At 41.4% G+C, this 17,255-nt stretch overlaps 1 protein-coding gene across 1 annotated transcript in view; it reads right to left on the bottom strand.

The window, feature by feature from the left end:
- Positions 1 to 270: 270 nt before the first annotated feature.
- The window catches only part of bcl11ba (BAF chromatin remodeling complex subunit BCL11B a), a 36,816-nt gene continuing 19,831 nt past the window's right edge, over positions 271 to 17,255 (bottom strand). Inside the window, exon 3 of the mRNA XM_044047764.1 lies at positions 271 to 2,366. Coding sequence (XP_043903699.1) covers positions 361 to 2,366 — 2,006 coding nt within the window. The 3' untranslated portion in view covers positions 271 to 360. The remainder of the gene's footprint in view (positions 2,367 to 17,255) is intronic.

Genomic DNA, 17,255 nt, shown 5'->3' with positions numbered 1-17,255 from the left:
AAAAACAGAGCAATGCAAAGTCAAACTAAATAAAATAAAATAAAAGCCTAAATGAAAATGTACCTGCACATGCCAAAATACAAAATCCAATAAATACAGAAATTATTGCACAGTTAAAGGCTCCAAATAATAACTCAAGTGAGTGATTGTTTAAAAAGGAACGCCAAATGAGGCAGTTTAGACAGCTTCAGTTGGTGTTAAAATCTCTGTTTTCTCTTTTTTTCTCAGCTGGCAGTTTCTTAGGCAAAAACACAAAAATCTACCCGAAAGTAACATTTCAGAAAAAGAGTATCCAGCTCCCCTATTTGTTTATTTTTTAAGTCAAAGTCTGGCGCAAAGTACAGAAATAGGGAACCTTCTTTAGGTTCTCTCTGTCTGTTCAATTTTGACCTCATTGGTCATCAAATGTTCTCCGTGCCACTTTTTCATGTGTTTTTCCAGAGTGCTGTACACGCTGAAGGGCATTTGGCAAATGTCACAGCGGTAGACCTCCTTACCATGCTGGCCATGTGTCTTCATGTGGCGTGTGAGCTTGGAGCTCTGCGCACAGGCATAGTTGCACAACTCGCACTTGTAGGGCCTTTCACCAGTGTGACTGCGCCGGTGCACTGTCAGGTTGCTACAGTTTTTAAACACCTTACCGCAATATTCACAGGTATCACACCGCTTGCTGTCCTTGGAGCTTGGTCGACCAGGGCCTGGGCCCCCACCCAGATGTGGTGTGCTGCCCCCGCTGGCTGTGCCACTGCGGCCCGACAGGCCACCATCCAGCAGATCACCCGGAGGCGTTGAGAATCGCAGGCTGTCGTTCTCTGACGAGTGCTCAGAGGAGGTGGCGAACGGAGATTGTCTGGAATCAGTGAACCCAAGGAAAGGGTCTTTGATGAAGTGCCGTGAGGCAGCGTAGCCCACCAACCACTGGGAATAGACATTCTCAGAGGGAATGTGGGGTGCTGGGGGAATGTCCAAGTCTTTTTCAATCTTGATCCTCTTATTGGAAGAGTTGGACAGGCTGGGGCTGGTGATGGGGGTGGGCTTACGGGGGAAGAGGCCTGAGAAAGAGTCACCAGAGCCACAGTTTCGTCCATTAATGGTGGTCCTCTGTTCCTGCTGCTGGTGGTCCATTTCCCCAGCCACTGAGTCTTCATCCCCAGTGTCCCGCAGTCCATCTGAGCCCTGCTTGGAGAAGGGCATTCTTTTACGATTGTCAACTATCAAATTATTGTACTGTTGTATAGAGTTGAGCCCCCCACCTTCTACCATCTTGTTAAGAGCGTGATGTGATGATTTCTCCTCTGTCAGTTGTTTAGACCCATTTTCCCTGTTTCGGTAGAACTCAGATTCCATGCTGAAGTTGGATTCTGGTCGACTCTCATTCTCAAGTTCCTCTTCTTCTTCCTCCTCTTCCTCCTCCTCATTACCTTCCCCCTGGAAGTCCCCATCTCGATTCTTCATGCCCTCACCTGTGACATCACTGGTTCCCGGCTCTGGGGAGCTTGTAGTAGACAGACCATCATCTGAGCGCCCTGTCAGGGATCCTGCCTTGTGCATGTGGGTCTTCATGTGGCGCTTCAGCTTGCTAGCCTGAGAGCAGGCATGGTCACACAGCTGGCACTTGTAAGGTTTTTCTCCGGTATGGCTGCGCCGATGCACCACCAAGTTGCTCTGGAACTTGAAGGTCTTACCGCAGAACTCACAGGACTTGACCTTGTTCTGTGTCTGGGGAGGGGTGGTGCTATTTGGGGGCATCGGCGGTAAGGGGGGGGTGCTAAGAAAGGGAGATTTTGGTCCAGGTTGGAAGGGATTGGGGTTTAGTAGTCGGTGCATAGGGTTGGCCCTGCTGGGTGACAACGGTGGTGTGGTGCTGTTGTTGTTACCCGCCAACTCACGTAACCGTCTGGAGAAGTCCATGGATTGGGACTCCATGGCCATAGGCGTTAGCCGCATCACCCTTTCAAAGGCACTAGGGTGCTGGGAGATGAGGCCCATTTCCTCTGCACTAAGGCGCTCCAGCCGGTGGGGGTCCAGGTGGTGGCGGGGTGGAGGGCTGACAAATGGAGGCGTGTTGGGAAGGCGGTTCTCCACAAAGCCTGGGGGAGGCTCACGGAGCAGAGGACCTGTCATCCTTAGAAGGTGGAAAGGATTGTTGTCACCAAGAAAGTTGGCAAGGGGGGATTGTGGTATGGAGTCACTGCCCATAGGTGGAGGCATTGAGATGCGTGGGGTGAGGGCAGTGCTTGAGGGATTGGACTCAAGATAAATTCGAATTCCATGGGTGTTCTGGACATGCTGCAGCAGGAACCAGGCACTCGGGAAGGGCTGCTTACATGTGGTACATATGTAGCTGGAAGGCTCATCCCTACCACCTGCAACACACAAAGAAAAAGACTCATGAAATATTTTAGCTGAGGGCTGGCCTTAGAACAGGACCCAGTATTAGGCCAAAGTTCACTGTGTAGGTATATGTGTGTGTGTGTGCGCGCGCACGCATCTGTACTCACCTACCTGATATAGTAATTGTGATGTAAGATGTATGGTTAGGTGTGTTTGTACATATCAAACTATATCATTATACAAAAACTGGGAACCTCTTCAAGCTAAAAAAAATGTCTGTTGCTGTTTGTTGGCATAAACAGTTGAAAGTTTGCTAATTGACTTTTCTGCAAATCATGTTGCACTTCAAGAACAGGTTGAAAACAAATGTTTGTGTTTGTGCTGTTATCAGGGCATTCTGGGGTGGTATTTTCTTTTCTGTTCTAACCAGGAACCTTTTGTGCCTAAACCTTATCACATTCATGAAGAGGAAATTGTAACATCACTTTTTAAAGAACCACAAGTTGATAAAACACTCTGTTTACATGTGTTTAGACATGATCACAAATATGAACTCTGTGATTTGCAGAATCTTACGATAGTATGTCACACACTTACACATCTTTTTTATTATTTATTCACATTTAATCAGAATTTTCCAAATCTACATTCAAACAATCTGGCTTTCTCACCAGCATTTCCAGAGCATTTATCAGAACTTGCCTCCACCACTACACAGTCAGGCTTGATGTACATTAAATAGGAGCACTCCTACTGGGAGTATAAAACACACTGGGACAGATAATGGTAATTGTACTCTCTAATCACTCTCATATTTATTCAATGGAAGGTCATATTCTTGTCCTAGTATGTTCATTTGTGTTACACAAAACATGCATTTTCTGCATTAATAGTGTGTGTCTGTGTGTGGCTTAACACAAAATGTTGAACTTTTCCTTTAAGTGCAATGATCAAGGTACTTTGTTCTAATAACATGAGGTGATTTGAACAATGTACGTAATTGTCTTCCCTAATAAATCAAAGTCTTCTATTCATTGTCAGATTATTCATTTGAATGGAGTATTCATTTCAGTGTCAATGTTTGAGTCAGTTATAGGCTACTTTCCCTTTAGATACACTGTGACATGTTTCACAAAGGAAATGTTCAGGTCAAATAGATACCGTGTTTAATGTGTTATTCATAAATAAAAGTAAAAAAAAATACTGCCTAAATAACCTATATTATTCATTTAAATTATTCTCACCCTCATGTGAAGATAGAAGTGGAACAGCTGCTCAGCTCCACAGTCCTGTACACCCTTTTTGACTTAATTATAGGGGACAGCAACCCTAACGCCACCACTACCACGACACTGCACACACACACACACACACACGCACACACCAATGAAAATAGTAGCTCCCCATGTCCCAGCTTTTGTCTGTGCTTCTCTGTGTCTCCAGTTTTACTCTCTTTTCGCTCTCACACAAACATGCAGACACTGAATCTTAAGACCCAGAAATCGACAAAAAAATTAAATAAAATGACCCCCCATCACTCTCTCTGTGCACTCATTGCCGTGTGAGTGAAAGAGAGAGAGAGAGAGAGAGATGAGCTTCCCCTCCTCCCTCCCTACCTCTGTATTTCAGCTGAACTTCTCATCTGCTGACATCAAGTCATCAAGTGACAACCGATGTTCATTTTTGAGGTGTTTGAGCGAGAGAGAGAGAGAGAGAGAGAATGTGCCGTTTCTGCACTGAAACTCTGCACATTTCTCTCTGGCCACAGTGGAAGGAGTGGGTCGTGGTATTTATTTTTGGGGTGTGTGTGTGTGTGTGTGCGTGTGTGAGTGTGTGAGTGTGTGTGTGCCCCTCCTGGGGGAAGGGAGTCCAACGCAGATGGCAAATAAAGTATGCAGCCTGAGGCGAGAGCACATTATGCTAATTCTAATGTCAGCTGTACTTTAATATATGACTCTATTTAATCACCCCATTATTTCCTATTTCCATATGAAAAAAACACAGAGACAGAGAGAGAGGGAAAGAGAGAGAGAGAGACAGAGAGAGAGAGACAGAGAGAGAGACAGAGAGAGGACTGCTCATCACTGTATTTGGTAAGATGCAGAGACCCATGTTTTATGTGAGTGTGTGTTTGTGTGTGTGTGTGTGTGTGGAGGGGTCTGCAGAGTTACTTTCTTCTCTCTCTCTCATAAACACACACACTGTTTTGATTATGCCTTATACTGTATGTGCACTTACAGTCTGTGTGCATACATTGCTCATGTTGTGGGGACCTGAGCTGGTGAAAGAGTGCCATTATGGTATTAAGTCTATTACTTATTTAGCCTATATTAGGTCTTAGTATTAAGATTATTAATAAGATTAAAGTAGAGCTCCTATTCCATTGGTCAAAAAAAGCCCAATCACACCTGCTAAAATCACTTTAATCTGCAAAGTACAATATAATCCACATTCACTCCCAGGTGACATGACTGTAATCAACCTAGTATTCAGCTCTGGCTCTGATCAGCAGTGATGGAAACATTTAAGTAGTCATTTCACCATCAAAAACTTGATTTCGGAGATTAAGTTGCACATTGCACATTGTTGGTTACCAAACACTGGGTCGGGACCCTCAGATGTATCATAGAAGATTATATTTGAGTCCTCAAACAAAATAGTAACAATTACTATGCACGATATATATTGTGATTTGGGCCACAGAACTTTGCCATCTGTAAATAGTGGGTCCCCATATGGAAAGTTTGGGAAACATTGGTTAGTATGAGTTACGGCAATGAGAAAGGAGTCCTTCACCTTCGTCTGTACTCCAATTAAAAAAAACATATACCCACTGCAACTTGTGTAAAGAATATTCCTGCTTACTGTTATATCCCTTTATGTTGTTTTATCCCTTTTATTCCTGTTATTTAAAAATTATATAAACTAAAAAGTTGCAATATCCTAATCGGAATATTGCCAAATGTCAGTAGATGATGACATAATGTGCTAATTAGCATATTCATGACATCATGGCATTGTGTTTGCATCCTGCCTCCTGTCAGCCAGTTCCAGCCGTTATCTATGTTATCTGTGAAGTGTAGTGACTAAAGTGCATCAAAATAAGACGTTAATCTAAACCAGTCAGATATAAACCAACCTTTAGACATGAAACTGAGGAAAAAGGGCACCTGGTTTCATACATAATTCCCCTTCTCACATATGTTTTTTGGTTCATGTTGATACATGTCTATTTAAAATTAAATCATTACTATTATTATTACATGATTTTGAATTGACAAATGAAATTGACCAGATTCAGTAACTCCGGATAATTTCAATGTCATATCATCAATTATTTGGTTATAAAGACCCTATTATTACTGTAAGAAATATATAATGTGCTAGCTCCATTTCACGTATGGATATTCTATCATTTTTATTTAATTGTTTGTTATTTACCTGGTAATATAGATGGCATACCCTAATTTATTATTATTATCATCATTGTTGTTGTTGTTGTTATTGTTACTAGTATTATATTATTATTATTATTATTATATTTTGGTGACAAGCAGGCAATAACATGTTTACAGTAACTTAAAATATTACAGTACAGTTTGTGCAATACAATACAATACAATAAAATACCACTGAAATAGACCAAGTGAAAAATAAATGATAAACTGTGTGTATGTATTATTATTAATTGTTTTATGGCAGAGTTGTGTCAGTGAATTATGGATCAACGTGCAATTGATTTTATAAAAAAATATAAATACATGTATGTATAACCTTCACATAGTTTTTTTTCTTTAGTCTTTTACTTCAAATTATAAAAAAAATGTTTCCTAACATACCATTATAATGTAGGAAGTACAGTCATGAATTTATATATGGAAAATGAGTTATGGAGTGGTAAATAATTAGCTTGAGAGGATTTAATAAAAAACATGCAGGTGTTGACAGAGAGAAGTACTCTGACCTTCCTCAGTGAGATGATTCTCAGTCTCTCTCTGTCTGATTCTGCTGCCTGTTTAAGCCTCTCTCTGTCAGTGGAGGTGCGGTCTGGCCCTTTGCCTGTGTTTTCTTTGGCTCACATTTTCTCTCACTCTCTCTTGCATGCACACACACACGCACACGCGCGCACACACGCTCCTCTCTCTTTCTCTCTTTTACACCCTGCCAGCACAACCTGTTTGGACAAGTGTGAGTAAGAAAAAGAATGTGTTCTGGCGTGGAGAATGAAAAACTGCATTCTTTTTATTTAAAACCCCACAGATCTTTAGAAAAATAATTTTAGACGCATGTATTTTGACACAGTGTGTGAGATTCTGACATACTGTGTGTGTGTGTGTGCGCACGTGCGAGTGCTCCAGCAGCAGCCATATGGATGAGAAAACAATACACACACTCCTCATCCCTCGGTCACTCTCTCGTCTGTGTGTGTCGCTCCCGCCCAGTTCACTTTCACACCGTATAAAACTCTCATTACCGACTGATACCAGTTTTCACTCCGATTCAATTTGCCATAATTACTGTGGCTGTCGCTAATAAAAGAGGGGGAGAGAGAGAGAGAGAGAGGGAACGGCTCGAAATCCGGTGCGAAGGTCAACTGGCAGTTAGCAGCGTTCATTTTCATCTCGGTGTATTCATCTGGGGCGGCTAATGGCCCAATTTTCTCCCCCTCACTCCTCAATAAATATTGCCGGAATTACAGGTTAAATAGCTAAATTAAATCACAGCTATTACAGACGGGGAGGGAGAGAGAGAAGAGAGGTAGTCAAATATGCTGTTACAGGAGGAAGAGCAGATCGCTTTAAAGAGTGAGATTAATGTCGCAGAAGAGCTCCGTCGTGTTATTGCGTCAGATGATTACACAGATCATTTTTCTGCTGAGAGGAAGACAAACAGTCCAAGTCAAAAGCTTTAAATCCTAACGCTGACTTTTCTCTTGTTCACTTTACACTTCTCCATCTGCTGCCAATTTATTTGAAGTCAGTCCTGCATTGGCATGAGATGATCTAACCACAATTATCCTGACCAACATAACTGCAATTCACAAGTTTAATGCATTGGCTGTTTAATTGATTCCAACATGATTTTGAGACAATTTAAGAGTTTAAAGCAGTTTTGTTATAATTATGGGGAAAGATACTTCAAAACACTAAATGTCATGGTTTGTTTTTTTGTAACATTAGTAAGGTATTCATATGTTGTTATTTTTATATTAAAAATCATAGAGATATGAAATAAATAATGGTAGTGCAATTACATTTATGAATGTCAAATAAAACCATAATAAATAAAAATATATCAACTTGAGGTAACAGCGCAGGCCGGATAAAACTGGTTTGTGGGTCAGATCCAATTCGTTGCTCTACCACCAGAAGTTGTTTGGTGTCTTGTCACAAGACAAATCATGAGAAGTGGTCCACATGGAAGCAAAAAATATCGTTCATTTAATCTTTTATCTAACAAAGCACTAAATTGTATTGTTTTGGTGTAAATTGGCCGGCATACAAACACACAATAAACACAATTACTAACCAACTCAACTCAAATTACTACACTATACTATTATACTATACTACTGTGGTGTAGTGTAGTGAACATATTGTCCAACACAACCACAACCACAACCCCCCGCACAGAGCTGGTTAGATAATGAGATAATAAACTAAATAAATAAATAAAAAAGATAACTCCTGAACTTAAACCGAGACACTTGTAGAGGAAAGGTACCACGGACATCGTTCTTAACGTTGTCTTCGACACAGGCTGCCTCCGACTCCTTTTTGCGCTCTTCGTCAGATAATTTCTTGTTTCCTTTGACGCCTGTAAAGAAATATTTAGCAGTCCATGTCTTGCTGAAAACACGACATTCGGAATTAACTTTTCTTATTTTAACATGAGCCAACATTTTTAGGGGGCCAGGGGTAACTGGCTAGCGTCACCTATCGCTGTGCAGACAGACGCAGATACGTGCGTCCCTACATCAGGCTTTTCAAAATAAAAGCAACACAGTTGTATTGCATGCACAGCGTAAATACTTGTTCATCTGTGTTTATGACTGACATACCGCGGGCCGGGGTGCCCAGGTCTGGTCTGGGCAGACCTGACACGTCCTCACACAGACCAGAGGAGTCAGTGAGTGAACTGCTGATCTTATGGTTAGAAGATGACCTGCTCTAGAGGTCATGAAGAAAATGCCTTTAAATGTGTAAGAGAAAATGGAGAGTGGGACAAAAGCACAAAGGTACAGATGGATGAACATGTGGAATAAATGTACACTCTCCTGTGATTTATTTCAATGGCAGGAGGTGTGGGATGAGGCAGATCTGTGTGCTCCTCTGTGGAGACTCTCAGATTTAGTCATTGACATGTTGTCAGATGAAGTGTTGGCTTGGTCTCCATTGTAGCCACAAAAAATAGTTTGATCAGGACAACATTCCAACACAATTTTGGATCCTTTTCTCGCTCACTTCTATGTTTCCCTGTCGCCTGCTCCGTCCAAATCCTCCCCCTCCTCCTGTTCCCCTATATGAAGCTCATCAGTACACTGCCAAGTGGGAGTTTCCTGGAACACACACACACACACACACACACACACTCCACAGTCCCATCCCAGACTATGATGTAGCAGTGGCCCACCTGTCTGAATAAGACATATTACAACACTGCCTGACAGTGACATCAAGATGAAAAGATGTCTCTCCCTCCCTCTGTCCTTCTCTCACTCTTCCTGCCTGACTCTCTCGCTCCAGTGGTGAATTATGGCGTTTGAGTGCAGGCCCGCGTTTATGAATTCAACATGATGGCCTCTGATCAGCTCTGATCTTCTCTTGAATTACCCTTTAGTAACCATTTAAATCTCTCTCCAGACAGACAATAGAGGTGGTGAGAGGGAGGTGAGAAACAACCTGTGGCTAAGGCAGAAAGAGAGGTGAGGCAGCAAGGAGAGGAGAAGGGTGAAAGTGAAGGAGTGTAAGCCTGGACTATGTGAGTGTTATGGTCAGACTTCACTTGTTTATTCAGAAATGGCAGCAAGAAGAAGAAGAAGAAGAAGACTAAGAAGAAGAGGGGGGCAGGTTGAGGACAAGAGCAGATCCAGACCAGATGGAGGTTAGAGGAGGGCATGGATGGAGGGAGAGAGAGGGAGAGAGGGAGGGATGAGGGGACAAGTCTGTCTCTGCAGGCCCTTATAAGGCCTGGATGACTGGTGAGCTTCGGAAAGACACTGCAAAAAGAATAAAGGGACAGAGAGCAGGAGGCTGGAGAGAGTTTAACTATCCCAGAGAAGGATGAACTTAAAGGTCCAGTGTGTGAAATGTAAAATCCTTTTTCTTTAGGCAGAAACTGAAAATGATTACAATCACCTGATTGTATGAATGGTTGTTTTTTCAGCTTTACCCCAGAATGAACCTTTTATATATCAATCATCAACATTTTAGTAGCCCACACTGGACAAACTACCATCTTTGGTAACATGAATAAACATTAGTAAATGCTTTTAGGCTTTAAGGAATTGATTCCAACATTATTTGAGGGTTTATGAAATTACTTCATGCTAATTAAGCATTTATTAACCATTGATAATTTGTGGAACATGTTGCCCACTTTACAATAACATTAATAACATTAAATAAAGAGTAGTAAAGGTTAAAAGTTTTATCGATTTGTGTGACTGGATTTTTGTGTTTATTTACATGAGTAATACAGGGGGGGCTACTTGCCTGGGGTTAATGCTAAAGCTAACCGACATCCAAAAAAGCAACAGTGCAACAAAGATGTACCAGTTAGTAGAACCTGCTCACTTTCTTTCACCCTGTCACACACACACACACACAAACACACACAGTATTTTGGCTCTTGCGACAATCGCCCTCTTGCGTAGTCACGTTGCCTGGAGTGAGAGATGCAAACCTTTGTGTCTATACTCTCACCTGTGAGTTGATTTTTGTATGTAATCTGAGATTACGGTTACTCTATTTAGTCATCCCAGAATGCCCTGTGCGTCTGACTTGGTATCCAAATGTGGTCTGCTACTTGAGGGATGTCAAAAACAAATGTAATACGGAAGATTAAAAAAATGCATTTATATTTATAGTTTATGCTTTATATAGTTTTACTACAGGATATTCACTGCCTGACTCAGGTCCACTGTTATGATTAGTAGTTGGAATATTCAAGGCCTCAACTTGGGGAAGGAGAGAAGCTTCTGTTCTATTCCTGCTGTCTCCACAATAACTGGAAGCAGGCCTGCTCCCATAACCACTCCAATCTGTTTTCATTTGCTGAGGCAAACACACACACACACACACACAGTCTGAAGTACAATATAGAAAGACTGCTACATCTCTTAAACGAGTTTTCTTATTATTATTTCAAAGAACAGCTATGATCATATAATCATTTGCTCTTTTTTTTTTACCGTAGCTGTTAGTCTGCTGCTGCGTCCTCTGATAAGACTGTGTCACTAACCACATCAAAATTAACGTATTCAAGAAGACAAAATAGACACATTTGAACTGATGAACAACTCATGTGTCCTATAAGCTGCTCACAGACTTCAGAAAATGCTGTCTAACAGAAAAATAAAAGAGCTAATGCATTCTGATGATATGGTAAACTTATAAGTAGGAATGAGTACTGAAAGCCTGCAGTCAGCATTGACTGTGAGCATGTATCGCAAACAAGCACTTCAAAAAACCTGAACTATCCTTTTAACATAAGCAAAGTAAAGCAACAAAACCACAACATAGTTTGGCACAGAGTGATTTCACACCGTTCAAAGTCAGTTTGACTGTCTGAGTGACCCAAATGTTTAAATGCACTTATTGTAAGTCGCTTTGGATAAAAGCGTCTGCTAAAACTCCCCACATGCAGTGTTACCAACCGAGCTGGCAGACCCCTGAACTGTAGTAAGGAGACCACTGAAGACCGCTAGTTCCTTTAGCTCGGATTAGCTCGGCAACAAAGCATTAAACCACGGGACTCGGTCTGTGTTGAAGAACTGCACTTTATTCACAGCACTGTAGGGCGATACACAGCCTCTCTTATTATTGTGTGGCTCTCACATTAAGAGGAATAACTCAAAATATGCAGGGTGAGAGAGATATTGTCTCCATAAAAAAACATTTGCACAAAGCAAGCCGATCCACTTTCCTATGTTGAGCATTAAAATTGGACAAAAACCAATCAGAATAGAAAAAAATGTGCTGAGTTAACTATGACATTAATGCGATGAAATATTTTTATGGTTTGACAGCACTCAAGTTTACGCAGAGCATCGTGCTGCTACATCCTGTGACACGCTGCAATATTTTGCAATATGGGCCATTGCAAGTCATTTCTTAGCTGCATCACACCAGTGCATTTCCTCTAGGACTTTGAAACCACAAGCACAGGCAGAATGCGTGCAAAGATGAAAGCTGCAGGAGGAGACAAAGTGTTGGACAAAGACTGACAAAAAAACAACAACAGGAAAAGTCTCTATTGTCATGTGAGGACATGACAGTCTGAGAGACATGAGGGGAAAGTGGGGGGGATGACGAAGGAGAGCAGCAGAAGAATGTTTCTGAGAAGTATGAAGCCTGACTGGTGTGGGTCACGTCACGGCGTAATTATTCACTGCAAGAATGTTTTTCAGGAATTCAGGAACCATACGCAACAATATGCAGTATATAGACATACTGTGACAGTTTACAGTGTGCACAGCCCTCTAATTCACACTTCACAAAAGACACATTACTGTTGTGTCTTGTGGGCACGGGTGGATCAGTGGTAGAATGAGTCATTTTTCAGCTGGAAAGGTTGTGGGTTCCCAGCCCCCCTAATGTTCAAGCCCATGGGCAAGACACTTAACCTGTCGCTGTTGCTCCTGATGGCTGCAACCACTGTGTGTGACTGGATATGAAAGATACGTGATTCAGAAAATGCACTACACATAGATACGCCGTGTAAATGGGTAAATGGCAGAACTGAAGAGTAAAGCAGCTTTGACTGGTCATCAAGACTAGAAAAGTGCTATATAAATACAGACCATTTACATTTTTACTCTACACTTTACTCTCTCACAAACATAGGCAGTAGCTGGTCAGGGCTAAGATTCTAGACACCTTCTCCTCCTCTTCCTCATTAGACGATAGAACTGTTCAGGTCAACATGTGCACAGCTCTGTTAAAAAAGTCTGCCAATGGCCAGTCGTACTGCATTCCCTGACCAATCACAGCTGGACACAGGGAGAAAATGTCTCTGGTCCTGGGATGGATGTGAATGGCTATATGGACGGACATAGACTATAGTGCTGCAGTGTGCCCAAAACATCTTGATGACTTAATAATGTGCTACAGGGCCTGGGGAGATAAACAATTCAGAAGCCCTCTGGTGATTAAGCAGTCTTAGACAGGGAGAGGCAAAACACGGCACCTGCCAACCTGCAGTTTCTTCCCAGGTCCCCTTTTTATCTGCAAGCCTTCAAGTGTTGCCAAAAGGGGCATTTAAGGGATCTTGTGGCTGGCTGGGAATGTCACAAAATGGGCCAAAAATGTAGCAAGGTGTGATGCACATGTGCAAATATGTGTGCATACGCTCTTGGTGTATAATCTAATTATCCGTTTTCAGTGACATTACTCACAGAGTGAGCAGGCGATCAAAAGCTCTTACTTTAAAGCACTTTCTCCACCTTCTTGAGTGAATAAAGTGAAGAATAAGAGAAAGCAATTGTATGTTTTGAATTATTATACCAGTTACTGGCCCTCACCCAGCATTGTTTACTCACCAATTTTAGCCAAACTAACAAAGAAAAGATTGTTCTCACCGAAAAAGCCCCTTAAGCTACACTCCAAACACCTTTATAACAAATTAGATATTGTTTTAATGCAATATTTGCTTTCCTGGGAAACATGACTGGTGCTGCTTTCTCAAGAGAAAAACTACACATAACATTGATTTATTTGCCAATGAAAAAAAGAGAGACGGCTGCAGCCCGGCATCTCTCCTACAGCCCTCTTTTTCTTATCTGTGATGTTGCCCACAGAAATCGATGGAACAACTGTAGCTAGCAAGCTTTGTTTATCTTTTCCTTTAAGTGAATAATTCAGGGGTGTCAGCAGGGGTGAGGCAGCGCTTTGATACAAATGAAAGGGTTTGTTGTTCAGGGGGAAAAACTAACCCCATCCTTGTTCCCTGCAAAAAAGTCTGGAGGAGATCAGAGATACTGAACGCAGTTTAAAAAAGTGGTTCTGGGAGAAAGGGATCGAGACACTGCAGATGTGGCAAAATGCACTTACACCAGGAATGTCCCTCACAATGGATAAATACATGAATACGAGCAGTAAAGATGTCAACATCTGCTAAACGGTCAAGCTGCAGCAGTGGAACAGATGTAGGAAAATGTCTTGTAGCAGAAAAGGGTTTAAGCAGAGATCTCAAACTTGCAGCACATGCGGCCCTTCAATCTATATCAAGCCTTTATTAGTTATTAATGTATTTTGTACTTTGTTCAGTGTCAATGCAGCACTTTTTGAAACTCATGATGGAATATTGTGATATAATTCTAAGTTCATATCGCCCACCCCTACTGAACAGTTGCTTTTTCCCAAAAATGGCAGCTTGGTTCGGACAGCACAGAAACCACAGGAGACATGCTCGATATAATTTGTATCACGATGAACATTGTGATACAAATTATTATTAATTACAGATTGCTTGCCTTAGTCGTACTTTGGCCTTAGCTGGATTAAACTGTGAGTGTGAGTCTCTCAGCCTCAGGCTCTGACAGTAAATCTCGGAACAACTTTTCCAGACTCCCACATTAGTTTATCCAATCAGAAGCCAGAACTCCACCAAGAGGCAGTCCTCTCTGCTCATGAGGTTACGATGTTTGTTGGTAAAATAAATGCTACAACAATTCTGTTTCCTTTTTTAGATTTCTTTGCAGCATAGGCAGGGAACTTCATGCAGAGTAATGTAGTAGAAAAACTAATAGGAACACCCACTCTCTCTCCATGAACTTCCCTTTAACTGATTAAAGTCTCCTGTGTCACAACAAATTTACTCTATTATTTTAATCAATTATTGGTTCATTGATTAGAATTAATGATGAATAAGGCCAAATATCTAGACTACCTTTAATGGTTTTACACTCATTTCCACAGCATAGCTGAAAGTAGTTGCTAGATGAAGTGGATTTTATTATTATCAATAATAATGATGATAATATTAAAAGGATCATCATTATTATTATTAGTTGTCGTAGTAGTAGCAGCAGTTATAGTAGCAGTAGTAGTAGTAGTAGTAGCAGCAGTGTCACCAATAATAATCATATACCACTCCATCTACTGTCTCTATGACACTCACAGTACGTGTTTAAATCCTTTTTGCCATGTAGGCTGGGCAGTGTTGTGTGAACCTGGGGAGACTGACACCTTCCTAAACACTGGGATCACCATGTATTTGAAAGGCTGTGCCACCCTCGGCTGCATGCACACACATAAATACACGCTCCCCCCACGTGCACGGACGACAAAGCAGCAGTCTTTTCCAGCAAAGTTCCTAAACCTCAGGGTCCCACCTTTGCCACGGACACACAAACACCCTTAGTCCCTTGTAATTGAGGATTAAATCCTTTCCTAACACCACCACCAACACACACACACACATATCCCCTCACTCTTCACCAAACATGGATTGCGCCGACAACTGGGCCCCTAATCCTTCCCAGTTTAACCAAGTGAGAAATTAGCTTTTGTTAAGTGCCGATTTGGCCGCTGCTAAACGCCAATAGTCCATTGTAGAGTAGAGGGGCAGTCATGAGCGCCCACCCCCCACCATACACAGCAAAATACTGTGGTAATCCCTTCCTGTCCGCGCGGCCGTGATGGAGCCGCTGCCTGGTATTGTGCACAGACAACACTGCCAAGAGTGATGCCTCTCTGTTGTCCAAAAGGTTTTTAAGCATCAACAGGCCAGTTTGGATAGGACGGCTTGCTCTGTGCATTAGGGCTGTCACTTTTTTTAATTTTAATCTGAAATTTGGATATCTGAAAAGAGGCGTTCTACATAGGTTCTACATAGGGCTGGCTGATATACCGGTCGTAAGAGTATATTTTTCAAAGAAATATATACTTGAGTCAATATCACCATACTGGTATATTATGTATTATTTTTTATTTTGCTTTGCGAACGCTATTTAATAAGGCCGACTGCTTCTCTGTGAGCCTACAAGCCTAGTTCAGCTGCTCAATCACTCCCCTTACTGTACATGCATGTACTACGTAGTGTTCTCCATCCACCCACGCTATGCATCACAACAGACATTTTCCAAGTTGACTTAAAACACATCAGCGGCTCATGGTTTACCGTGTCGGACACCAAGGCTCTGCTTTCCGGGTTTCTGTTGTGCTCACGCAGATAAACAAGTAGCTCTACTCACTCCAAAGGTTCCAAAAAGTTTCAAAAATACAAGCAAACACAGGGAGGTTGAGAGAGAGAAAGAGCTTGTCACCATTCATGACAGAAGGTTCATTTTAATATTGTTTGAAGTTGTTCGCCTGTACCTATTATTATGCTTTTATTGTTGAGAAGCCACAATAAAATGTCATACTCAAAATTGTAATTGCTCACTTTGTTTAAGTACTTTTACTTCTAATACTTAAGTACAGTACATGTCAAGACTTTTACTCAAGTAATATTGTAAAAGGTGACTTTAACGTCTACTAATGTCATTTTCTGATAACATACTTTTACTCAAACATCGCTTTCAAGTATTTTAGTATTTTGTTTATATCGTTTGTTATTTGCACAATTCTGCCTATTCCTATAGATTTTCTTTTATAATACTTTACATGTTTCAAACAGGCAACACTATTGTTTATATCTGTTGTTATATGCACAGCTGTGCTTTGTTGAGCAAAAAAAACAAAACTAAGCCTAAATAAATGGTTGATGGTGGTTAGGTAAAAATACACACTTTACCCATTTAATTCAAAATATCTTTGTAATATTGCATATCGCCATTCGAACAAAAAATATCGAGATATGAGTTTTGGTCCATATCGCCCAGACCTAGTTCTACACCACAGATGGCAAAGTTAGCAAATCTTTTGTGCTCGGAATGTCTACTCTTTTTCTACTCTTTCCAAATGTTCCTTACACAAAAACACTACCTGAACCTCACCAACCCTGGGATTGTGGGATTCCAAGATGGCTGCCACTATACAAACACTGCTACTTACTGTTACTGTTAATAGCACCTCTGTCATATTTGGTTCACAGTAAATCAGTCTGTCAACCTTTAATCACAGGCATGTTGCTACACTGTGTGTGCAAAACATTACGTAGAGCGTAATATGCTGGTATTGCTAACAATAGCTAGCTGAAGATATGTTTGCATCCATGTTTTTTTTTTTATAACTGGAACGCAATAAACTTGGGGGTGACATCACTGCCAGTTCTGACGTCCAATGTAACATAAAGGCCTTTTCACACCATGTTTCGAATTGTTCGCACATTTGAAGGATGTGTCCAATCAACGCAGCATTTCATTTCACTGTTCGAAATTGCAGCTGTTGTTTTTATGCATCGTGGTTCATTTTCCCGACACAGTTAACCAATCAGAATGACTGTTGTTGATGACGTAATGTGATTTTTTTTACCCCTCATCCTCATAAAGTATTTGTTTCTTTGCATCACATTTGATGTACATGGGACGGTACATCATACATTGCATCTGAAATATTTCTCAATGCGTTTAGTGTGCAAACACCTTAAGAGTAATGAAAAATAGTGTGTGTGTGACTGTTTTGCAGACTATACCATCTCTGACTTTACAAAATCAAATCTTGGACACGGAGTTGTAGCGGAAGCCACCGATGTCAGGCTGAGAGACGCAGATTCAGCTCCTCAAAGCCGGTGAGATGGAGCAGACTGCACTAGCA

The sequence above is a fragment of the Solea senegalensis genome, linkage group LG16, assembly GCF_019176455.1.
Source record: "Solea senegalensis isolate Sse05_10M linkage group LG16, IFAPA_SoseM_1, whole genome shotgun sequence".
In the NCBI taxonomy this organism is placed as follows: Eukaryota; Metazoa; Chordata; class Actinopteri; order Pleuronectiformes; family Soleidae; genus Solea; species Solea senegalensis.
The sequence above is the reverse complement of the archived record's forward strand: the minus strand, read 5'-3'. Positions and strand labels throughout refer to the sequence as shown.